The following is a 26,332-nucleotide window of genomic DNA, read 5'->3' on the forward strand; positions in this document are numbered from 1 at the left end:
AAAAAGACACACGGTCTCAAAAAACATATTACTCCGCTCATCTCTAACCTGTGGGATTTTATTAACTTGATTGCCGCAAATTTCCCATACAAAATTGTTGGATTAAACGGATAACCATGTCGGATTTGACGAAGGATATGTGTTGGATGATTCACTTTTGGGGTAGGTACAGTCTTTACTGTATATTTGCTATATTGCAAAGTTTAAGGTTTTATGACTGAAGTCTTTGCATAATGGGTAACTGGATGTTATTTAATGAAATATGTGGACTGGCAATGTTGAGACAGCAAGAAAATGTGTTTCATAGTGTCTGCTGCTGCTGCTAGCTACCCCCAAGACTAGCTGACGACGTCTGATTCTCAGAGAATCCGTGTTGGGCTTACTACATAGGCTAGTTTAAATAAAGTGTGAGGGATTATGAACGAAGTCTTTGTAAAATAGGGAAACTGGAAGTGATTTAATTAAATATCAGAGCTTATTGAGCTTGGTGTGTTATTGACAGCTTCATTTATGCTCAGTACTGTCTGCTGTGTCCCCGAAAACTAGCTAAAAACACACCTGCACACGGTCCTGCTTAGCAGTGCAGAACGGGAGCGAGTCTGTCGGTGAGCTTCAGTGGCTGAACGCATAATTCTCCCGTTAAGCTTTAATCATTGCTACTAGTATCGAAAATAGGCACGTCCTTTCCAGGTATTGATAGCATTTGGTTCTGTGGGGCATTTGAACCGGCAGCAAGGGGACAACGAGACTGAATTGAATAGTGTTGAGGGCTTGTTGATTTGGTTGCATCATTTGTCACTGTAATGTACGAACGGTGAAGGCAAGACCACTCGCCTATTGTCAGCTTGTACAGTAGCCTACTTGAGGACAGTGTGTTTCACATGTCGGTTTACAGAAATTGTTCTACATTTCAAACGAGTATGTTTGCATACGAGGAGTTTTGATCTGCTTTGGCAAAGGCTACGATGCTGTGCTAGCCTTTTCCATATTGTTCGTGCTGTCCGGTTGCGTGGAGATGTGCTATTCTTGTCGTGTTGCTTGTCACAGACACCAACTCCGTGAGCAGACAAAGCATTTTTCTTGTAATTTCTTAATGTGTGCAGTCGCTCTGCTTAAATGAGCAAGAGAACTGTAGCTGTGTGGAGAGAACTGTCAAAAACAGCTTTCTTCGGAACAGAAGTTGAATGCAGCAGATTACGCATGCCTAATAATTGCGGTGTATCATGAGAGGTGGAGTTTTACTAACACACCAAACACTGTGGGTAAACGCTTTCCTGGCTTGCCTACACATGCAACGCAACTCATAAATTATACCGTATTGATTTAATTATTATGGACTTGACCGCAAAATTTCTGCCCTGCCCGTTTTCCCAGCCATCAGCCGCTACGGTGTGTGTGTGTGACTGAGGGCTAGAAAAAGATGATGAGATGTATGAGATGAGTGTATGTTTGCTCAAGATATAGAACAGAGAATGAGTGCTGTGTGTGTGCGTGTGTGCGTGTGCGTGCGTGTGTGCGTGTGCGTGCGTGTGTGTGTGTGTGTGTGTGTGCAAAGGTCTCAGGAGGAGGGCAGATTGCGCGTGTGTGTGTAGTCACCTGGGCTTGTCTTCAGGCAGCTCTGCGGTTGTCTTGGTGACCAGTTCTTGGCGCAGTCGGTTGGCCATGGCGCCGCTCTGGAAACCGTCCAATAGGAATCCTCCGACCGGACGCTTAGCCGTCTCCCGTGCCGATCTAACGCGCTCCTCACACACATCACCTCCCTCACACACACCCCACAGCACCGCCTCCTTTAGCCCCTGAAACACACGCACACGCACGGTATTGGTTACAGTCCCTGGAGCAGTGTGGGGCTAGGCGCCTTGCTCAAGGGAACCTCAGCCATGGAGTATGGTAGAGAGTGGAAGAATGGGATACGAACATTCAACCCTCTGGTCTTGAGTACATCTCCTTGACTACTAAATCACAGCTGCCCATGGCACACACACCATTAACACATGCTCATCACACACGTCCCTCCCCTCACACACACCCACTATTATGGAGGACTTTAATTCCTCAAACACACGCACGCACGCACGCACGCACGCACGCACGCACGCACGCACGCACGCACGCACACACGCACACACGCACACACACACCAGTTTTAAATTCTCCATCGTCTGATGCAAGATGAGAGACACTTGTGGAGGTGGCTGAGTGTTCTATCTACAGCCTACATGCATGTGTGTATGTACGTTTGTGTGTGTATGCGTCTCCTACCTCCATCTTCTGTTGAAGGGTAAGGCCCTCATCCAGGTGTGCGAGTGTGCGGTCCACAGCCTTGCGGACGCGTTTGCGTGAGGGGTTTGGTCCCGTGTCCCCATCCGACATGCTCGCGAACCAATCAGGACGCACCGCGGCCTGCAGAGCCATGAATCGAGCTACACTCAGCTCAATACGACCACCGCTGCCCCATACAGACACCGTCTGGAGATACACACACACAGAAGCACACACAGTTAGCCGGCAGAATCATGAATTGAGACAATACAACCACCGCTGCCCCATACAGACAGTGTATGGACAGACAGACAGACAGACAGACACAGACACACACACCAAACTGAGCATTACACGCAACAATCAACCACTACCTCTATGCAATGCCCCTCACAACCTTTAAGTGACATTTTCAGCACATGTGAGTGCAGCAGAGCAAAGGTGTTGTATTATAGTCCCTCTCATCTTCTTCCCCCTTCCTCGTTGGCATTGGTGTATCTATATAATCTTTAAAATCTCTGGCTGCACACAGGAGCCACTTCACCCCTCACATGGCCTCCATGAGGCAAACTCAATGCATGGTACAATGCATGAGATAGAAACATTTATGTTTTAAATTATACATGGTCCCTAACAAAAAGAAATACAAATGGATAAATAAACTAGAAATGCACTCAGAGAGTGCACACCTCCGCCAAGGAAGCTGTTTGATAGAACCCTGATTTAAAAAGAAATCGTTCTGCCTTGCTTTTGTGCAAAATTCGCAATGGTGAAGAATCTTCAAAAAAAATCCTGGATCCACATCGTGATCTGGATCACCACCAAAATTCACCAAAATCACTTGTAATTTCCAACAACTCCACAAGAGGTCACCCAATGTCACCCAAATTCGTTTTTGAGTTATCCTGCCGACAGTCAGTCAGACAGACAAAAAAAACAAACAAACAGACAACCAATGTGACCGAAAAAATAATATCCTTGGCGGCGGTAATAATGCATACTGTGCATAGCTCCTTCACTATTGAGTAACATGCCTGTAGCCTGCCAGACTGCTTTAGGAATGTGAGAAACATCATCTAATCCCCCCTCTTCAATCCTCTGATGAATACTGTAGCTATATACAGGAGCCATTTCACACCTCTTATGAAGCCTTGCACATATGGCTGCCTCACACGTCTGATCTGAACTCAAGGGAGGGAAGAGGGAATCAAGAGGTAATCATCAGGCAGCACACGCTTTTCTCTACGAGTACATCTGTGTTCCCTCCTCCCTTCCCCTTTCTACTCATCCTCTCCCTTTTTTAAGAATGTTCTACAATAATATTTCAATCATTCATTATTTCTTCACTTCATTTGGAATAAGAATTAAAAGTATAGTCAACCAGCAAAGTCATGTGCAATTGTGCTATTCTTGCTGTGCTGCATCAAAGACTTTATTTTCAAGTGTTTTGGTTGTCTTGGAAGTTGTTTCATGCTTGACTTGACGTTTCAAGTTTAACAAAGAAAAAACACACACATCCGTTTTGTGCAGGACTAGCAAAGTCACATGAAAACTGAATGCATGCAGCCCGAAACGTCATTATATTTAAATAAGAGAAACGGGAGCTTGGTGTGCGGACTTTTTTTTTCAGTTTTCATGTGACTTGACACTATTTTCACTGGACCAAAATAAACAGATAAAATGAATTAACATCTTAGGCAGGTACTGTTTTTTTATTCTTATGAGTGTTGTAATCGACCAATACAGTAACAGACCGAAAGATGGGGTGATGCAGCCCTGGTGGGGGAGGAAATTGAAGTTCTCGTTTTCCAAAAAAAACAAAAAACAAAAAAAAACGACTTCACCAATTATGCTAGCAAGCTGATCATATACTGCCCTAACTACGTAGTTTGTCAAAATTGAGTTCAGACTGAAAATGGTCTTCATTACGCCTCCTCATCTCGTGACCAAGGTCTAAATGTGTCCCGTTTTAGAGATATTGCCATAACCACAATATCCAACCAAACACCAAGGCTTTGAGGGTACGTTTTCTCAGTTTCAGTGATGGTACAGTTACTGCACTTTTAATCTTTGTACCGTAGGGGAGCATAGCCCACTCTACTCCACAGCCCTATACTGCAAGACCACACCAGTACATATAGATCTCAACACGTCTCCCCTGCTGTGCTGTAAGGCAGAAGAACATGTAGCTGCCTGGTGGTGTTTATGGGTCATGCTGTGGACAGCCACACTCTAGCTCGCTAATATAGTTAGATTTACAAGAGTGCCTGTAGGTCCGATTTAATTTAGCTTAGCACATGGGTCCCCTGCTGTGCAGCGGCCAAGCCATTCTATAGTATAGCCCATTCAACAGCCGTGGAAGATATCCTTCGGAAATATCAGACTGTGCTTCAGTGCTCTGTATCTTTAGTGCATTTAGCAAGTGTAGACTGCTTCCCAGCTGTCTTATATAGGCCACTCCTTGAATTCTAAATCCTTATTAGATTATTTTAGTGAATGGGGGTCTGAACACATTTCCCCTGCTGTGCTGTAATGCAGCATAAGACACCGTGGCTGGTGCCATACATGGGTGCTGTGGACAGTCACACGAAAGTCATTTAATGTAGCATATCATGTACAGTAGCCCTAGTGCTCCAAGTTAGCTTAGCATGGGGGTCCCCTGCTGTGTACCATTCCACAGCCTGTAGGATTGTAAAGGAGGTTCCAACAGCCTGAATACAGTGCTGAGTTGAGTAAAGTGCCGAACGCAGCTCCCCTGCTGCTCTGTAATGCAGCGTAACAGGAGGAGCTGGAGCTATGTAGCGTTAACACATGGAACAGGAGCTATGCAGGGGTCTCTCCCCTGTTATTCAATATTGCAGGATAAAACGCGGAATGGGTGCTGTCGACTGTAGGGGTGCTGTGGACAAGTCTCCTGCCGACCTTGAGACAGACAGACCTTGAGAAAGAGTGTGTGTGTGTGTGCAGACCTTGTTGGTGTGCTCTCTAATGCAGCGTAACAGGAGGAGCTGGAGCTATGCAAGTGTCTCTCCCCTGTTATTCAATATTGCAGGATAAAACGCAGAATGGGTGCCGTCGACTGTAGGGGTGCTGTGGACAAGTCTCTCCTGCCGACCTTGAGACAGACAGACCTTGAGAAAGAGTGTGTGTGTGTGTGTATGCGTATGTATGCAGACCTTGTTGGTGGTGTATCCAGGGGGGCACGGGGCAGCTGGGTCATGGAGGGAGCAGTAGACCACCGTGTCATGAAGACCTGGACACACACACACACACACACACACACACACACACACACACACACACACACACACACACACACACACACACACACACACACACACACACACACACAACACACACACACAACACACACACACACACACACACACACACACACACACACAACACACAAACACACACACACACACACACACACACACACACACACACACACACACACACACACACACACACACACACACACACACACACACACCGTGGGGAGGAGGAGGGTGATTATAAGGACCTGCACATTGTATTACAATAACAATGTAACAAGTAAGAACTAATAATAAATTCATGAAGTAATAAATAACAGTTGAAACAGGGAAAGTAAAAGGAAACACAAATGACATCAGCGTTTCATGACTTGAAGGGAGGAGAGAGAGAGAGAGAGAGAGAGAGAGAGAGAGAGAGAGAGAGAGAGAGAGAGAGAGAGAGAGAGAGAGAGAGAGAGAGAGAGAGAGAGAGAGAGAGAGAGAGAAATGACACCGTGGTATCATGCAGAACTGGGGAGGGGGGGTACAAATTGTACATCTACATAATGCAAGCCCAGAGGGGGAGAAGAATATAGAGGAATAAAAAGGCCATTATTGCATTAGAGCTTCCACTTGACAGACTCCCTACCCCACCTGCCACCCCCCACACCTCTCCCCAAAGCACTTCCTACCGCACCTGCCACCTCCCTGCCGCACCACTCTGCTCTGACATTTACGTGTACACCCTCATTCAATACAGCGTGACATCAGGCATCAGACTACTTTAGAGAAAGGTTAGGACTTTTCTATTGCCCCCAGCCTGCCGAGAGGAAAGCATGGAGGCACATAATTACCTCTTCCTTAATGTCGGAGCGAGGTTGAGACACACACCTCACCTCACCTCACAGAGGAGAGGAGAGGAGGGGAGAGGAGAGGAGGGGCAAAATCATTACCTCTCCTTTACAGTTTTTCTCGATTGCTTACACACATTTTTCGGAATCAGTTCTCGAATTCTCAAAACTCTACACACAAATCTCCAAACCTCACACACAACGGGCAAAACTCCTCACTACCTCTGAAAAATGCATGTCTTGTCTCAAAACAATGTACTCTCTTCTAAAAAGGTCATTTTGTTCTCAAATGACACACACATTTTAATACACTCTTATGTGAACCATTGAACACTAATATGCACAAGGTAAAACTCTATACTCAACTTGAAACACAGTAGAAACTTATTTTCTTCAGTGTTCTACTTACTAAAGAGGGTATTTTTTCTGTAGTAAAATACTGAAATATTGTTTTTAGACTCGGAGTACACAGATGTGTATATATTTTACTTATTTTTCTGACATTTAAAAAATTGCACTCATTTATTGTAAAATATTGGGTAATCACATGAAAATGATGTCTTGTATAACATATTTTTGAGTTCAAAAACTAAACAAATGTGTTTTCTCCTTGCATCCACTCATTTTTCATCAATATGACATGTAATGTGTGTCCTTATGGGGTGATGATTTCAGATTGTAAACCGGTATGAAGAGAGATTGCCCATGTGATGAGGAAGTGAACTTAGTATGGCAGTTGATTTTAGTATTTTGAATGACAGTGTGTTCAATAGGACAACCAGGGTTTTTCTTCATGAAAATTGTGTGTAATCCAGAGAATTGTGTGCAGTGGTTTGAAAAGAGTGTGTTTTAAAACTGAAATGTGAGTGTAAAGAAGGAATTGTGTTTAGTGTTCAGTGGCATTGGTTAGGGGAGTTGGGAAATGGGTGAGATGTTCCGAGAATTGTGTGTGAAGTACCAGAAATTGTGTGTAAGCAATCAAGAAAAACTGTAATGTGGTAGACAGGTGGAAACACACACAAACACGCACGTTTGCACATCACCAAACCCCCTGCAGACAAACCCAGGAAATGGACCCTCTTAACTCCCCTCTCTGATTCCTCTCCTCCTCATGGTTCTCTTCACCATCCTTCAGCCCTCTCCATATCTCTCTCTCTCTCTCTCTGTCTATCGCCGTCATTGGTTGTTTCTTTCCCTCTTTTTCAACCCCCGCTCCCCGTCTCCTCTCCCTTCTTCTTCGTCCTCTCCTCTTCTCTCCCCTTCAAGCTTGTTGCAACTCTAATTACATTTTTCAATCCAACTTGTTTGCTGTGGGCAACAAACGCCTCGCTGATTCGCTCCACTCCTCTTCACTCCTTTCTTCTCCTGTCCTTTTCCCTCGACTTTCCTCTATTCCCTCTCCCTCACTCCTTCCTTCTCTTGTCTTCGCTCACTCCCACAGTTGGAGTGTGCTGCTTTCATTTTTCTGTCCTCTCATATGTATGCATGTGTGTGGGTGTGGGTGTGTGTGTGTGCTTGACGCAGCATTGGACAGACTCTCGTCTCTGAATTCAACACCTTTTAGCAGCCAACTGTTGACAGCGAGCCCAAATATAATACATTAGCGTCAAACATAATTTTTCACACCAACACATTACTTCTGTAATACACAACAGTGTCAAAGAGACTTCTTCACACCAACACACACACAACTTCACAGGCAAAGAAAAATAATATTGGTGCTTTATAGCCATTCTTTACAGCTGATTCTAAAAACAATATAATAAGGAAACTTTAAGTTACACAACTGGAGCCTCATTCCAAATGCTCCGCTCTCGAGAGAGAGAGAGAGAGAGAGAGAGAGAGAGAGAGAGAGAGAGAGAGAGAGAGAATATAGATAGAGATAGAGAAGTGGAGATAGAGAGAGAGATAGAGAGAGAGAGAGAGAGAGATAGAGATAGAGATAGAGATAGAGAGAGAGAGAGAGAGAGAAAGTCATCCGGGCCCCCTGGTTCAAAGCTTACTAGGGTATTCAGAGGTACGCATTACATAGTCACTTCCTTATTTTTTGCCTTCTACATAAGAAGGCAGTCAGAACTTTCGGATGCACCCAGAGACAGAGACAGAGATAAAGAGAGTATCGCTCGGCCTGGTAATGAACATTTACATGCGGAATACTCCCCAGGGGTTTACAATTTAATTTAACAACTTCTTTTCGTTACAAAACATCATAACAACTCATCATCACGCCTATACATATACACACACACACGCCCTTGAAACTTGCCAAGTACTTTTTACTATGGGAGCTGTCCAACTCTCCAAGTCCATACATATTCAACAGCCCATTGCAATCATGCACTCAAACCGCTCCAAGCAGCTCCAGAACCAAACGTTCACCTGGAGTCAATTGGACTGCATGTGTGTGTGTGTGTGTGTGTGTGTGTGAATGAGTTTAGGTTTAAGGCAATATGAAAATGAATGCTAACACGACTTTGGATTAGTTCACTTGGCAGGAACGAAGAACGCTCACATGGAGCTTTGAATAAAAACGGGAGCATGCAAATATGCTCCTTTTTAAGGGAGAATGCTAATATGACTTTTTTTTGGTTGAGGATGCCTTGAGCATCTGTGTTGGGAAATGACTCAGATGGTGTTCTGGCTTTGATGAAGAGCCAAACCGGAATTCTGTTGAGATTCAGATATAGATCTGCCACTACTATTAGGGCAGCCGTGGCCTACACTAACCTTACAAAGTGATATGCAGTTACTTACAGGGTATTGGTTACAGTCCCTGGAGCAGTATGGGTGTTAGGTCCCTGGCTCAAGGGCATCTCAGTCATGGAATGTGGTATGGAGTGGAAGGGTGGGATTCGAACCTCCAACCCTCTGATCTTAAGTCCATGTCCTTCACCATTAGGCATGGCTTCCCCCATCACTAAACTAACCAGTGTCATCACTGAAGAGATTTCTAGGGCAGCTCCAAAGCCTCCCCTGCTCCGAGTTTTGTGTTAGATCAGTGGTTCTCAACCAAACAAACGCCCCCTTGACATCACTATAAGCCTCCTAACGCCCCCCCCCCCCCCCCCCGACCACATCATAAGCCTACCAACGCCCCTTTACCATAACATAAGCCTACCAACACCCCCCTAGTTTAAAAAAAATAAAATAGCCAAATGCCCTCAAATGGCAACTGAGCACCCCACCCCTCAGCTGTATCCATCTCAACTCTCCCTAACGCCCCCTGGGGAGCCGTAGAGTCCCAATTGAGAAACACTATGTTAGCTGTTGCATATGGACTGCAGGAGAAGTAGCAGAGAAATCTAGACAAATCCTGACAGAGGAGAAATGGGTGGGGTGGCTAAATGGGGTGGTCTGGTGGCAGTCGGACCAAACATAATGCTCTTTCTGTGTAGCGAGTCACTAGGACGGCTGATTGCAAGCATTTTGAACGCCAACCGTCCGTTCCAGACTGTACATGTGACGTCATAGTCTCTCTGTGGCCTGCTGCGGGTAAACTCTATAACACGGCTGAACTCTATTTCACTAAAGTAGAGCCTCAGGCAGCAGCCATCAGCAGCACTGTACAGACTCCATATAACACACTCACGCGGCTCAATAACATTTTCACGCTCACTAACCAGGCCCTGAGGCAGGAGCAGCGCAAAGGACCATCTACCACTCAATTGAGAATGTAATGCTCACGATAACGATAACGTTCATGGAGTCTCTATCACATGAGAATTCCCTGACCCCCTCTCTCTCAACCACCACACCGGGCCCTTAGGCGAATAAAGAGTTGAATAAAGGGGAGTCACTCCTGACGTCCCCCTCTCCCTCCCTTAAACTCCTCCACACTCCTGACTGACCCCCCCTCCTGACCCCCTCTTTATTGTAACACACCAGACCCTGAGGTGCAGCCAGAATAAAAGAGAATGTAACGCTCATGACGTGCGAATCTCTTGACCCCCTCTTTACACTACCAGACCACCACACCAGACACGGAGCCGAATACAGAGCAGAATAAAGGAGAGAGTCTAACGCCAGGGCCACGTGCAGGTGAAACGAGTGAAGCGAAGAGGCAAAATTCGGTGTTCCATTCTGACAGCTCAACAGTCTACAGGTCATAGTGGCAAAATGAAATCGATTCAAACATTTATGGTGTTGATTTGATTGGCTGCCAAAGGGTTCGGTGTGGTATTCACTTCTCATTTGCAAAATATAAAAAAATTGGACAAATATTTTCACTTCGCCTCGCACATGCTTACCTTCTCCCCACTTCGCTCCCCTCATAGGAATGAATGGCAAAGTTCGCTTCGCTTGGCCACATTCGCATGTGTGTCCCCACCGTAATGCTTGTGATGTGTGTGTGTGTGTGTGTGTGTGTGTGTGTGTGCGTGCGCATGTGTGTCTCACCTGCAAAATCTCCTGGCTCCCTCTCTAAACCAGCATACCAGTGTGTGTGTGTGTGTGTGTGTGTGTGTGTGTGTGTGTGTGTGTGTGTGTGTGTGTGTGTGTGTGTGTGTCTCACCTGCAAATTTCCTGGCTCCCTCTTTAAACTCCTCCAGAACCTCCTGGTGTTCGGCCCTGCGGGAAGCAAAACATATTAAGATCAAGATGATTAAAATAAACACATTAAGAATGCAACCACTATTTCTTTATTCCCTCATGTCTGGCTGAATAACAAACTTGCAATAATAAGTGACATGCTGGGTTAGCTTATTAATTTTGTTTGTGTGTGTGTGTGTGTGTGTGTGTGTGTGTGTGTGTGTGTGTGTGTGTGTGTGTGTGTGTGGTTGTGTGTGTGTGTGTGTGTGTGTGTGTGTGTGTGTGTGTGTGTGTGTGTGTGTGTGTGATGGAGAGGCAGAGAGAACATGTAAGGGTGTATAAGAGACAGAATGTGCGTGTGTGTGTGTGTGGAAAATGAAGTGTGAATATCAATGTCAACGTGTGCATGACAGCTACGCACAGTGTGGACAGGGTGACTTGTGTGACGGCGGGCAGGTCAGTGAGCGTGTGCAGGGTGTCTTGGGTCAGGTGAGGCACGGAGGCGCAGCGCGTGTACAACAGACATCCGGGAGTTTCCAGCGAATGCTGCCCGGTCTTCCCTAGTTCCGTCAGGACCCCCAACCGACACCCCTGCACAACCCGGGATAACTCCAGCTTCATGACAGCACTCCAGACTAGCAGTTCCCACTTTGACAAGGAGCAGTTCCCGGGGTCCGTGTAGCAGTTTGACGAGGTGCTACGAAACGACAAGGCACAGTTTTATCCCCAAAGCGAAACAGAACAGCGACATACGTTTTATTTACACAGCTAACGCGGACAAGGCATGCTGCTCACAGCTGAAGCATAGGACACCATGCCACACGAATGATCCTGAACGCTGCTCTCCTCTGCACCATCAGATGTGTCCATCACTTTCCAAACACACAAACACTACATACACCATTCATTCATTCACTTCCTTGATATGCAGCATGTGACAAACTAGCATCAGCAAAAACATCAACACCAAATCAGCTGTAGGTAGGCTATTTCTTATTGTGAGACGATTAGGACAAAATGGATTGTAGATTTAGGCATTCGTCAGCTGTCTAATGGAGCGAAATGAATCACTGTTTTATCTCAACACGGAAAATTAACAATTTCAAGTGTCAAACTGCACTTACCACAGCACGTGAAAACTACACGCCTCAAGTTGCTGTAAACTTCCTGTCACTTGATTTAAACGTCATCGTCGCTGCGGCTTGAAGGGGCGGAGTTCAAATGTGGAGAAACATTCGCATCGCCAGAAAATATCGAAGAAGACAATGCAGCGTGGGAGAAATACTGTGCAATAAATATATATGGTTTATCATAAGGAGAACAATCTTATGGATGAAGGTTTTTTAGTGTAATGTTTGTGCTTCGAGAACAACGGCATAGTTGCTATAGTAACACAGACGCTTTGGTGGGTGCTGTTTTGTGGGATTTGTGGTTTACTGATGGGGAAAATGAGTTGTACATTTGAAGGAGTAACTACAATACCCAGAGTTCCTTTCATTCGACAGGGTCTTCCCCAAAGTTTTTCGGGGGAAAGGACAACAAATGGACTCTAGGAGAATAATCTAATGATTATTTCAAGAAAGCTATTTGTTACATTACGTATCCTTAACATTGCAATTTCAGATTTCGTTCATAATGAAAGATGGACAGAGACCTGAGCTTTTTCGATGGAAAAGACTGACTGAAAGCAAAAGGCCATCACCCTTGAAGGTACTGTAAGGTAGCCCATGGATGTATCACCTGTCATATGAAATACTGCCAATTACTGTGGGGTGAATGTGTGTGTGTGTTTTTTAATGTATGTAGGACATTAACACTATTACTTGTTAGCATATGTCACAAGGTAGCCTATGTAAATCTAATGGTGGTTCAACATTCATTCATCTTTTTCATTTCCCCTTTCCATTTGCCATAGGCTAGTACAAAAGTGTCACGCTTTTATTCCAATAAGACAGCAAGAAGCTTTCATTGTGGAAAGGTCTGTGTAGAAGGTCTTCTGTGACCCTCTGTAATGGGATCTCATCATGTGTGTCACCCAAGGGTAGACAGAAAAATGAAGGCTGTGAAATGATGTCTAAGTAGCCAACTTGTATCAAACATCTGACAGCCTCTCTATGCCACATCCTCGGTCAAGTCCTAAGGACACCTCAACGTGTTTAAATTGGTATGCCAATCTGCATGGCTGCGTGTGCACATGCATTTAAATGGTTACAGTCCTGCTCTTAACCGTGCTCTTATTTCTCCACCCCAGACACCGCCTGATAGCCATGATATACAGCAATGGATAAAGGTGGGTAGTTTTAATTCTTAACCTTCAGTGCCCATCCCCTTATCGGCCCTCCGCACACTCTCGTGGAGTGGAGTGTTTCATGTTCGTGAATAATGATTATGAGGTGTGTGCAGGTGTGTCGCACTTAGAGATTATAAATATGCATAACCTCTAACCTGAAGACTCACAGCGTATCATTATCCCACCCCCCCCTTCACCACACTCCCCATCCCGACCCCCCACACCCCAACATTACCATTATCACCACAACCACCACACACTATCACCACCACTACCACCTCCTCCACCACCATGCACACACCTCCATTATCACCTTAAAGGTGCACTGTTTAATATATTTATTAGTAGTTTATTTCCAGAATTCACACTGCCCATTCACAAACCTTACCTTTTTCATGAATACTTACCACCACCACCAAATTCTAAGCATTTATTATGACTGAGAAAATCGCACTTTTCATACATGAAAAAGGGGATTTTCTCTGTGTAGGCCATTTTGAATTTCCAGAAATATACATTTTTAGCTGCAAAACATACTGTACTTTGGTCGTACTCGTAAATTTTACTTTATTATGTAGTAAATATTCATGAAAAGATCAAATTCGGCAATAGGCAGTACAGTTTCAGTGAGCAGCATAGTTGCAATGCCTACCCTGGCCACCATCCTATACAGTGCACAGACACTCACACATTACAGCCAGCAAAGACATTCTTTATTCTTTTGTCTGTTTCCCTAGAGAGTGGAGAAGGCCTCAGAGTTTGCTGTTTCCGAAGTTTTCCCCAGCAAGAGATCTCACCCTGGCATGGGCAGCCAAGCCGTGGCCTTGCAGACCGTAGATCAGCTGCAGGACCACGATGATGCTTACAGTGAAGGTACGGTACGGTTGCCTTTTAGTGTTTCTCAACGGGGGCTCCACAGCCCCCAGGAGGAGTTATGGATCTCTCGGGGGGCATTAAGAAGGATACATTTGAGAAGAGGGGTAATCAGTTGCAAATGGGGGACAATAGTCTATTTCATTTTATAAGTATTTTTGGGGGGCTTTTCAAGCCTTTATTATGTTTCATGAGACAGGACAGTGAAGGACAAACAGGAAGCGAGTTGGGAGAGAGAGATGGGGAAGGGCTGGCAAAGGACCCGGGTCGGGAGTCGAACCCTGGTCGGTCGCATGGCAGTCAAGTGCCCTACCGTTAGGCCACGGTAGGGTCGTCTATTTCATTTTATGATACTAAGGGTGGCGTTGGAGGCATATGATGAGGTCAAGGGGGCTTTGGGAAATTGGGAGGCTTATGATGGGAGTCAAGGAGGCGTTTGGGAAATTGGGAGGCTTATGGTGTGGTCAAGACGGCGTTTGGGAGATTGGTAAACTTATGATGAAGTACAGGGGGAATTTGATCAAATAGTTGAGAACCACTGGCTAAACCAACCACATATCTACGTCTCTTTTATATGGTGAAGGTATGTTATTGCAAATCTCGCTCTGTACATTTTCTTTCTATAGCACTATACATACTCAGTAATTACATGATTCAGTGAAATGATTTCTATAGCAATACTGTCATGAGACACACAGTGAAACTAAGTTCCTCTATACAGGGTCCATTTGTTTCCCCAAGTCATTCTGCCAGTCTCGTCCATGCAGAAATTTTACAGTAATTTTACGGTTCAGTGTGATGGTTAAACAACTTTGTGGACATTTTAAGAGCTTGTGTGAACTTCAGTGCAGCAACCATTAGACACTGTGTATGATGCCCATGACCCTGCATATTGAATATGTGTGGTGTGTATGATGTCTATGACCCTGTGCACATTGAGTGTGTTTGTTGTGTTGAAACTCCTGACCTCCTCTGAAGATGTCAGTGGGAGCTTGCTGGAGTTATTAGCGAGTTATTACCAGTGTTGTGGACATTGTCTTTCGCTATCTGATTCGATGCCGTAACCATCACCAGCACCATCCATACAGCAAATTGAATATGTCTGGTGCTGGTGCTCATGCTGTCCAGTCAAGACTGGACATTTCATTTCCGCAAAGCATCCCTGAAGTTCAAAGTTCTCGTTTGTACTCTGCACACACTCTCTGCCCATTATGCCTCCTCTGCCCTGCTCCCCTCACTCCTCACTCTCTGACTCCTCTCCCCCTGCTCTCCCCTCCTCCTCGTCCTCCTCCTCCGGCTCCTTCTCTCTTCTCCGCTCTCTGGCCTCCTCAGCCCAGGCGATCCTGTGTGAGTGGATGGGCAGCAAGTTACGTATGGAGCTGGAGATGGATGAGGAAGATGAAGAGGAGGTGGAGGAAGAGGAGGAGGCTGATATCAGATCCAGCAGAAGAGAGAGGAGAGGGAGGAGAGGGGTCTCTGCCTCCAGACCAGCAGGCCATTCATCTGCAACACAGTATACAAGTTTCAACGGTACAACACACGTTTGTACTTCTATTTGTTTTTTTATTGTTTAGTTGTTGTTGTAAGCGGTGTCTGCTGTGTGAGACTGGGTACGTTTGCTGTGTTGCTCCCTCAGTGGTGCTTGTTTTGTGGTGTTTGTCTTGTTGTGGAGCTGGGGTGCATCTTCTCGATACCATAGTTGCTAACTACTCTAGCTACTTTGTTTGTTTGCAATGCAATTTCTCCCTTTCACCTACCCATTGCTAGCTGGCTACCAGCTTTTGAGAAATACACCCCTGTTCTTGTGGAGACATTTGTATCATTGTTAAGGGTGGGTTTTAGAATAGATTTGGACATGCCTATAGATGGCCATTGTAAAGACAGTTGAGACAAAATCCAAATTAACCAAATAACAGCACCAGCACCAAACATAAAAAAATTGGTGAGGACCACTCTACTTTATTGAACACAATTCAGAAAAGGGGCTAAATGTTCAAAATAGCAGTTGTCCTTTAACATCTACTCGCCATCTTGGCTGGAGATGAAAAAAGGTCCCCCCTGATCACTCCCTACATCTCCCTACATGATAAATTAAATAGAAAGACTGGTTGCACCGGATTGTTACTTTAGAAGCGCGGAGTACGTATTTCCTTTGTTGAGAAGAGAGAACTTCCTTCTGCAGTGATGATCTTTACCTCCGCCAAGGAGGTTATGTTTTCGGTCGCATGGGTTTGTCTGTATGTCTGTCTCTCTGTCTGTCTGTCTGTTTGTTTGTCTGTCTGTCAGCAGGATAACTTTATGAACAGATATGGCTGAAACTTGGTGGAGTTGTTGGAAATGACCCAAGGAATAAGTGATTACTGGTGGTGATATGGATCACAAACCTGAACCAGGACCTTCTGGTGGTATTCTTCACCATTGTTGGCCTATAAACCTAGATGCCCCTAGTGACCACAAATTGAATTGCGGGACAAAACATTCCAGTTTCTTACTGCACAAAAAGGTGGAAAGACTTAAATGAAAATAGGGTGTAACATAGAACATTTGACTATCAAGCAGCTTCCTTGGCAGAGTTCTGCGCTCTCTGAGTGCTTCTAGTTATGTTTGCGTTGTTTTGATGTTGGTGTTGTTGTGATGTTTGTGTTGGGATGTTTGTGTTGATATTTATGGTGTTGTGATGTTAGTGTTGTTGGTGTGTTCAGAGAGGTTCTATTGATATTTCTGGGTGGTACTGCATTCTAGGGGCGCCAAGGAGGAGACTCCACTGTAGACTACACTCAGAATTAATAGAGCTTGAAAGTCCCGCCCCTTAGTTCCGCATTTCACGGGACCTAAGCTGACCATCTAACAACATGGTAGCGAGTAAATATCTTCCGATCTCAGTCATTACATGCGCTGGGCTACAAATATGCTGTTTAAGAGGCTAGATAAAGATTATTCATGCAGAAGTATCAATGTTTTGTTCCGAGGCCGTCTGCATGAAAAATGTGAAGGAACACAGCTTTCTAAAAAGTGTAGGGGTTCGTACGAAAAATTAAATAAAAATATCAGAAACAACATATGTGGAGCTCGTGGCACAACTCGAAGGGGATGGAAATATAATTTTAATACCGCCATTGGATTACATGCTACGATTTTCGGCTAAAAACGCAGTTGAAGTCCCATGAAATCGGGGGAAGTGACGTCACTTTCAAGCTCTATGGGCTGAGCTCACGCGATAGCGCCCCTAGGTGAACTGCAGGCATGGGTCAAATAGCGAGTGGGGCGGCTGTTTGTGACTGGCTGTGTGGGTGTTCTGTAGACATGTTTACATCGCTGGAGCAGGAAGAGGAGAGCTGCGTGGTGGACAACTTCCTGCGTGATCTGATGCAGCAGGAGGTGCTGCCTCCTGGTGGCTTGGAGGCTCTCAGCCTGGATGACTCGCTCTGTGGAGGAGCAGGAGGAGGAGGAGGCAGGATGAGGAGACGCGACCCGGCTCTCACCATGGTAAATCATCTAATAGATTAGCCTATTAAGGCGCGATCACACACACCGTGGATTTCTGCCTACAATCTGCGATGCGCGTCCAGCTGATTAATCACAAGTGACCACACCAAGCGCGGATCCACTTCCTATTTGAATGCGTTGACTAGGCAACATAACAACTCAACTGTCACTTGCAACGTAGCCTAATCGATGGTGTTGTGTCGTTAAATGTTGTGAAAACATACCCAAAATGCTTTGTCCATTCATCTATGTAAAATTAACAGAAGACGAGCTCTTTTCTTGCTCCTATCGAACATCTGGAAATCCGCCGCGGATATTCCGCCTTGAGTTGAACTTTTTTCAACTCGATCCGCCCGGCGCGGAGAGGCGCAGAATCCGCAACCCGCCTTGCGCTGATATTAGACACGTAATCCACTCATTTTCATTGACAAACAATAGAACACATCCGCCTCCTACAGTAAAATCTGCGGTCTGTGTGATCGCGCCCTTAGTCTATATTAGAGACATCAGCCTCACCGTAGAGGTGCAGTAAATCATCTAATATAGGGGTGAGGAACCTTTTTCATTCAAGGGGGCCACTTTATAAAGTCCTCCAAGGGCCGTACTATCAACAGAAGCCAGGATTTTCCCCTGCACTTTAGGCCTATATTGAACGCGGCCACCCTCACAACAGACCCCACCTTCACTAAGTCCCCTGAAAATATAACTTTTTGTATTGCAAATGTAATTTCTAAGATTGCATTTCAAAACATGTCATATTTCATGTGAAACTGCATAACATTAAAATTATATCGGGGGCCTGATAAGATGGCCTCACGGGCTGTAAACGGCCCCTGGACCACCAGTACCCTCAATGTTAACCTAACTTGGTTTAGTATTAAGCCAGGTTGGAGTGTTCATGGGCAGCCATGGGTAAGCGGTTAAGGCATCAGACTTGTAGCCCAAAGGTTGCTGGTTCGACTCCTGACCCACCAAGTTGGTCGGGGGAGTAATTAACCAGTGCTCACCCCATCCTCCATGATGACTGAGGTACCCTGAGCATGGTACCGTCCCGCCGCACTGCTCCCTTTAGGCGCCATTGGGGGCTGCCCCCTTGCACGGGTGAGGCATAAATGCAATTTCGTAGTGTGCTGTGTCACAATGACAATGGGAGTTGGAGTTTCCCAGTTCAAAGACCCTGGCTTAGTAGTAAACTAGTTAAGTAACCTTGTGGGTGAGCGGTAAATCATCAATAGAAAAGCCCGGGAGTGGAGTGCTCATTTTCTTTACTAAAATGTCATCTGTGTGTGTGTGCGTGGGCTATTAGGAGGTGCGACACCTACTGTGTGTGTGTGTGTGTGTGTGTGTGTGTGTGTGTGTGTGTGTGTGTGTGTGTGTGTGTGTGTGTGTGTGTGTGTGTGTGTGTGTGTGTGTGTGTGTGTGTGTGTGGGCTATGTATCTATTAATTAGGAGATGCGAAAACTACTCTGTGTGTGGGGGCTGTCTATCTATCTATTAGGAGGTACGACACCAACAGGTAAAGGAGAACCGGCGCAGGAGAGACGTGCAGCGGGAGAAGGAGCGGCAGGAGAGGGAAGAGAAGATGGAGGCGCGCAAGGAGGCCCAGAGGAGGGTGAAGGAGGAGGAGAGGAGGCGCCATCTACAGGAGAGGAGGGAAGAGGAGCAGCTGCAGCAGGAGGTGCCCAAGCCCAGATGACCAAGAGTCAAGGGGGCCCTGAAGGCCAAGCCTTTATCCTTTTCCATACAGCATTAAAACTTGCTACGTTTACACGAGACCTTTAATGTGGAATTAACTCACTTTAATTCTGAATAAAGCTTAATTCCGCTTTGAAAACGTCATTAAATAAACAAATTAAATAAAAGATCAAAGTAAACCTGACGGAACTATTTAATTCGGGATTATTAATTCGGAATTAAAAACGTCACGTAAACATAGCCACTTTTAACAACTCTATTTTCAAGTTTTCTCGGGGGACATACCCTCGAACCCCAGACAACATGCAATAGTGTCTCCAACATCTGGCCTGAAACCCTGAAACAATGTGAAAACTTGCAAGTTTTTTTTTTTCTAGCCCAAGTGCCCATTGAGTCATAATCTGCCCCTGATGCGGGGCAGCCATGGCATAGTGGTTGTTAATAATTGTATGTAGCTGTATTTCTATAGCACAATTTCTTACAAGGCATGGAGCTCAAAGTGCTTAGTGTTAGGGAGTTGGTCTTTGAATTAGTGGGTTGTAAGTTTGAATCCCACCCTTGCCTCTCCCTACACCTTTAGCCATGGCAGAAGTGCCCTTGAGCGTGGCACCCAACCCCACATTGCTCCAGGGACTGTAACCAATAGCCCGAAAAATAATTTAGTGAAATGTAATGTAGTATAATGTAATCCTGTGTGCGTGCGTGCGTGCGTGCGTGCGTGTGTGCATGTGCTTGCAGGTGGTCAGGTTGAGGCGTGAGATGGAGGAGAGGAGAGCAACAGAGCAGCTGGCCCGTAGGAGGTACAGTAACACACACAAATATGTGTGTCTGTGTGTGTGTGTGTGTGTGTGTGTGTGTGTGTGTTTGTGTGTGTGTGTGTGTGTGTATGTGTGTGTATTGCAGGGAAGTCAAGCAGAGAGCAGAAGCAGCAGCCAAGAACATTATATTTGTGTGTGTGTGTGTGTGTGTGTGTGTGTGTGTGTGTGTGTGTGTGTGTGTGTTTTGCAGGGATCGTGATCGTCTAGACGGGGAAGTCAAGCAAAGAGCAGCAGCAGCAGCACCCGAGTCCATTAAATCAGCAGCTGCCTCCACCACTGCAGCGCCACTCAACTCCCAGTGGCAGAAACACACACACACACAGCTATTACTGCAGCAACGCGTTCACGCCAGACTACACATGCACAACCTACAAGTAAGAAGACTGGTGTGGCATCAGTCACAGACCACAGTCACTATCCCAATCACTCACATGCAAATATTAGGGCTGCGCGATATGGCAATATATATCTTTACCGTGATAGAAAAATGTTCTCCTCTCCATCTTTTGTATCGCGATAAACTAATTTTGCCCATTATTACAGCTAATATACAATTTACCATAATTTGATTTATCCCTATGCATGCTCTAAGTTCATATACAAACCCCAACTCCGATGAAGTTGGGACGTTTGGTAAACAGTGAATAAAATCAAAATGCTATCATTTTCAAAACATTCAATCTATTCATTAGATGGAGAATAGTGAAAAGACAACATATTAAGTGTTAAAACTGAGAAAAAATATTGTTTTGGGGGACATATGTACTCATTTCTAATTTGATAAATCCAACACGTCTCAAAAGAGTTGGGACGGGGACAATAAATGGCAGCAAATGTCGAGGAAGACTAAAAACAAAACAAAAGACAACACTTAACAGTTAAATACATTAACCGATGAGATGATTTTATATAAAAAACAGTGTTAATTCCTATCTTGGACATGATTTCACCAGCTTAAATGGTGGGTGTATTCCTTGTCATGTTTTGCAATGTTTTCCTTTCTGTAGTGCTTACAGTGTGACAGGTCTTGACCAAAAACCCACCATTTTATCACCTGCTGGTCCTTATGATGGAGCCAAACTGTTAAAACATAATAGAGAATGCAATTTGACCTTACTATGTGGCAGTAATCGAAGATCTCCCTTCAAAATATAATGCATGAGTGGCTTTTCATGCTGTTTAAAACCCATTTATACCATTCAGCACTGTATTTAACTCTACAGATGAGTGAGAACATCTTAACCAATGCACTACTGCACCCGCATGCCATCATGGAGGCTGACTTTTGAAGCTAGCACTAACACAAGTTGGATGGTCCATTTTTACTGTAGCACAGGATGTGCAATGCTCTATTATTGTCAAAAAGAATGGACTTCTACAACTTCTGCTGACTTCTGTAAGCAAAGGACAGTTTCCCATGTCTTCTGGGTCTATTTCAAGTGAGCTCAGGTGCTTAGGAGAATGTTACACCCCTGTATCATTTTCATGCATTAAGCATTCTTAATATGGTAAATTTTCAATAGCTCTAGCACTCCAGGAATTAGAGTGAGACTACAGCCAATATATATTTCATGATGTCATGAACCTATACAATGATTTTATTAACAAAAATATGTCTTATATACACTCAATCGTGGTAAATCAAAGGGAATTCAAAAATGTATGTAATAACTATGGTAATTATTCCCTTTGCATCTTTAATTCTGAGTGACTCAGCCTCTCTGTGATGATCCTATACCTGGACACCTATATTGTCCGTCAGTACAATTCATTTTGAAATGTTCTTCTTTGTTGTTTTATCTTATTTGGATGTTTACTAAATTTCACTGATCCCCGTCCCAACTCTTTTGAGACGTGTTGGATTTATCAAATTAGAAATGAGTACATATGTCCCCCAAAACAATATTTTTTCTCGGTTTTAACACTTAATATGTTGTCTTTTCACTATTCTCCATCTAATGAATAGATTGAATGTTTTGAAAATGATAGCATTTTGATTTTATTCACTGTTTACCAAACGTCCCAACTTCATCGGAGTTGGGGTTTGTAAATGTATAAAAAAGAAAAAAAAGATTCATTTTAAGGAAACGTGGTTTTGCGAACACAATAAAGACAAAATAAAGATAATCACGGAAACATACGGAACTGTGGTATATCGTGATATATAATTATTGTGATGAAAAGTTATCCATATCGTGATATTTAGATTTTTTTTCCCATATCGCCCAGTACTAACACACATACAGTACTCACACACACACACAGGCAACCGTGAGCTCACCCGTTCGCACTAGCGTAGACCTCAAGGCAACATTCTGCCCCCGTCTGCCTACAGCAGATCCACTCACTGACCTCTAGCATGACCTCTGGAGTGATCTCTTGACCTCTTGAGCTATATCCACAGTGTAAACTGGGCTGCATCTGCTCTGTCATCTCGTGGTGCGTGTGTGTGTGTGTGTGTGTGTGTGTGTGTGTGTGTGTGTGTGTGTGTGTGTGTGTGTGTGTGTGTGTGTTTGCTTCACTGATGTCATGGTGTCTTAGATGTGTATCGATCACCTCTGCTGTTGTGGAGGTACAAAAGATGGCGGTAAAAGAGCTGTGTGTGTGTAATACACTCCTTACGCTATCTGTGGATGATGGATCCAATGTGGAGACTTGAGGTTAATTATACCCATCGCCTTCTCCCACTCTCATATCTCTCCTCTCCTCCTTTCTTGTGTGTGTGTGTATGTGTGTGTGTATGTGGGAGTGTTATTGATTGTGTGTGTGTGTGCGTGCGTGTGTGGGTGTGTGCATGGGTGTGGATGTGTGCATGGGTGTGTGTGTGTGTGTGTGTGTGTGTGTGTGTGTGTGTGTGTGTGTGTGTGTGTGTGTGTGTGTGTGTGTGTGTGTGTGTGTGTGTGTGTGTGTGTGTGTGTGCGTCCAGAAATACTTCTCCGCCTTGGTGATGTTGATGATGTATTGCTGTGTGTGTGTGTGTGTGTGTGTGTGCGCGTGCGCGTGCGTGGACGTGTGTGTATGTGCACGTGTGTAGTGTGTCCAGAAGCACTTCTCGGCTTGGGTGACGTTGGTGATGTCACGGCGTATGTGTCATGGCAAGGCGGCGGCGCTCTGTGATTGGAGGATTAAACTACGGGCCTGGAGGGCGTGGCGAGCCCTGGTCTGGACCAATAGGAAACAGAGGGAGGCAGAGCAAACTCAGCAGGACCTGCGATTGGACAACAGGTAGGATCACATGACCTCCCCTGTGATCACATGATCTCTCCTGTGATCACATGGCCACCCTCATTAGACATTGAAATATTATCAAAGCCATGTTTTAACTGATTTGTAGTAGTGTTTAAAGGTGCACTATGTAATATTGTAATTGTGTATTTCCATAATGAATGCTGTCCATTCACAAATGTTACCTTTTCCACAAATACTTATTTCCACCACCATATTCATTATGACTGATATTGCATTTTTTATACACGAAAATGTGTATGTTCTCCATGTCCGCCGATTTGAATTTCCAGAAATAGACATTTTTAGCTTAAAAACGTTGTGTACTTTACTACATACTCCATACTACTATAGTACATACTAGTAATTGTAACATCGTTGCCATGGCGCCGCATCGTTCGGCTGCCTATCTGGTAACTCCTGCTCCCGTGCAACTCTTTTAACTTATTTTTTATGGAATTTGACCATATTTGTTTTGTAATTTTGTTACATTTATGACCACGTGTATGGAAAGCACTTTTAAGTGCTGCCTACAGCGTCAATTCGCGGTGAAGTTTGATTAATTTCACCATGGTGTCCAGTCCAGTTGATAGCGGTAGTGGAATTACTATGGAGACGAAATGCGCATTCCGGAGGGGACTCGTTGGAGCAAGGAATGGATCCGACAGCACTTCTTTCCCATGTCAGCGGATATCATTTGCGGGACTTTGTACATCTTGGTGAACGGAAAGTGCAAGGATACCGTTTTTCTCACCCTGCGAGTGCAACTCATACAACCCGGAAGAGCGCTCCCCCCTTCCAGGAGACTACAGGGTGGGTTATACTTCCTGGCAGTGCCACAGAATGAGCTTGTCGCAGCCATGATGCAGTTCATTTTGATTTATGCCCTGTTTTGAAGTGCGGTTTGCGCGATGTCATTCCACGCTCAAACTGCCTTCAGTACAAAGAGTAACCTAGACGTGTCGGTTGTTTTTTAGCTTCACAGACTCGACGACAATGGAATGAAACAATAAATCTTTATGTCACGTGCATGTTTGATCGCACTGGCAGCCACCGCGGTAGTTTGGAACAAAGAAGTGGCTCATTTGTCGAGGATAGGTCGCACGAAGCGGAATGTTTCCTCGACCTCGGAAACACTGTTCAACTGTCCAAATAACTTCAGCGTCGTAACTTGCAAGCGCACGTGTTGTCTTTGGTTCGTGTAAATAAATGAAACGACAAAGCACGGGCAACTTATTTAATGAAGAGCTCACAGTCCGTAGACCGACGAAGGTTAGAACAAGGAAGTAGCGCTTGTTCTCGACTCGAGGACAGAGCAGGCTGGTCGAGAGGACCAATCAGAGACCTATTTTCGCCGTTCGCGCCGTCGCTCCCTGCGTCGAGACACAATTTTGGGGAGGTGCCCCAGAGTACCTGCGTGATGGGGGGGGCTTCACTCCGTTAACTGCGCGGCTCACTGCATCACAACGCAGGGACGCTGGTCTCGAGGCATAAATCATCCTTACGGCTGTCTACGGTCGTTGTCTGCGTTGATCTATGCCTCCACACAGGATTCCACCCTCTCAGCTATGGACCGGACAATTACCCTACTCTATTTGTTTGTTTGTTAGTCTTTCTGCACTATGGAGTTAACCAGAACTGTCATTTCACTGCAAGCTAGCCTACAAGGTTACGGTTGTATGTGACAAATAAATTACTCTTACTCTTACTTACTTTATTACTTAGTAAATATCATTTTTGCATTTTTGAAGGCAGTGCAATATTCCAGGTAGTTTCCATTTGCCAGAACTGTTAATGAGTAATTACAGTCATGGGTTTTAAGAATGCTGTATATGACAATATTTGTTTAGCCATCATGAATGTCTTTACACATACAGTAGTATGTTTACAAAGCTCTGCATATCCCAATGGAGTTCCATATATTCAATGGGTCTGTATATATTGCCAGCCATATGTCTACTTGAAGTGCAATATATACCCATGGAGTTTGTTTATGGGTGCTTTGTGATAGGTGCATTTTATTTTTGTGGCTATTTGCAAAACAGTGTACATTTTGAGGGCATACAAACTGTGCATGATCACATGTATACTTATGTGCTTAGCAAAAAAATATATAAACTATACAAAAATCAAAAAACTTTAACAGCGTTGTCAGCTGGAAACTTTCCTGATGTCAACACAGCACAATGGCATGACTGGGTGTTTTCACTTGAAAATAGTTAAAAAATAATCTTGTTGTGGGGGCATCCGTTGTGCCGTGTTGACGTTAGGTGGATAGACAGCTGACATTGCTGTTGGACAAAAGCTAGAATTGATATTTTTTGTTAAGCACATAATTCTACATGTGTTCATGCACAGTTTTGATGCCCTCCATGAGAATCCACAATGTATTGTAAATAGCAACGAAAATAAAGAGAATGCATTAAATGAGAAGGTGTGTCCAAATTTTTGGCCTATACTGTATATCACAAGGGAGTTCCACATATGCTTATGGAGTTCCATAAGTCTGCTTGTAGTGCCATATGATGTATATCTTTATCTATGCTATTCATCTGGGATGCACACAGTCTGCTAATGCCTATCATTTACCCAGCAGCTCAATTCTGTGGGATTTGTAATTTTTTATTCTAATTCTGATTATTATTATTATTTCTCCCAAATGAAGTCTTTGGACTCCCTGTTGAGTAGTAGACCACTATGCTGCAAAACACCCTTCTGAGAAACAAGTGTTATTGGCCGATCTAAACGAGTGTTTTACTAGTTTGCCCTTGAGTGCTTGGTGTAAAGTAAGCATGTTTGGCATATACTGTACTAGCTGGCTTCGTTTGTGGGATGCTTTCAACAGAGATCATGTGGGATGACGGATGAGATCTGTTCGCACCACCCTGTGTGTAGAGGGATGGTAGAGTGGGACCACTAGTGAAATGGTGGAGTTTGGGGAGGAGGTGGGAAAATTCAATTGCCTTCTTGCAAGACAGGTGAATGGGTTGGAGGGATTAAATCAGGAGCAGGTACCTGTAATGACAGCTGTCAATCACTCAGCAGACT

General features: G+C 44.6%; 2 protein-coding genes across 4 annotated transcripts in view; one reads left to right on the forward strand and one right to left on the reverse strand.

Annotated features, from left to right (window-relative positions):
• The window catches only part of qtrt2 (queuine tRNA-ribosyltransferase accessory subunit 2), a 42,855-nt gene extending 30,707 nt beyond the window's left edge, over positions 1-12,148 (reverse strand). For both annotated transcript variants that reach the window (XM_063207484.1, XM_063207483.1), the window contains exons 1-6: positions 12,022-12,148; positions 11,319-11,594; positions 10,881-10,936; positions 5,439-5,515; positions 2,263-2,469; positions 1,597-1,796 (exon numbers count right to left, since the gene is read on the reverse strand). In XM_063207484.1, coding sequence (XP_063063554.1) covers positions 1,597-1,796; positions 2,263-2,469; positions 5,439-5,515; positions 10,881-10,936; positions 11,319-11,518 — 740 coding nt within the window. In that variant the 5' untranslated portion in view covers positions 11,519-11,594; positions 12,022-12,148. The remainder of the gene's footprint in view (positions 1-1,596; positions 1,797-2,262; positions 2,470-5,438; positions 5,516-10,880; positions 10,937-11,318; positions 11,595-12,021) is intronic.
• Positions 12,149-12,211: 63 nt separating this feature from the next.
• The window catches only part of ccdc191 (coiled-coil domain containing 191), a 46,424-nt gene continuing 32,303 nt past the window's right edge, over positions 12,212-26,332 (forward strand). Inside the window, exons 1-10 of one of the 2 annotated variants that reach the window (XM_063207472.1) lie at positions 12,212-12,302; positions 12,521-12,607; positions 13,149-13,187; positions 13,925-14,060; positions 15,393-15,590; positions 17,362-17,546; positions 19,045-19,224; positions 19,980-20,041; positions 20,250-20,433; positions 23,094-23,284. In XM_063207472.1, the coding sequence (XP_063063542.1) occupies positions 12,249-12,302; positions 12,521-12,607; positions 13,149-13,187; positions 13,925-14,060; positions 15,393-15,590; positions 17,362-17,546; positions 19,045-19,224; positions 19,980-20,041; positions 20,250-20,433; positions 23,094-23,284 (1,316 nt within the window). In that variant the 5' untranslated portion in view covers positions 12,212-12,248. The other variant, XM_063207473.1, reaches the window with a different exon arrangement.

This window comes from Engraulis encrasicolus, chromosome 9 (assembly GCF_034702125.1).
Source record: "Engraulis encrasicolus isolate BLACKSEA-1 chromosome 9, IST_EnEncr_1.0, whole genome shotgun sequence".
NCBI classification, from domain to species: Eukaryota; Metazoa; Chordata; class Actinopteri; order Clupeiformes; family Engraulidae; genus Engraulis; species Engraulis encrasicolus.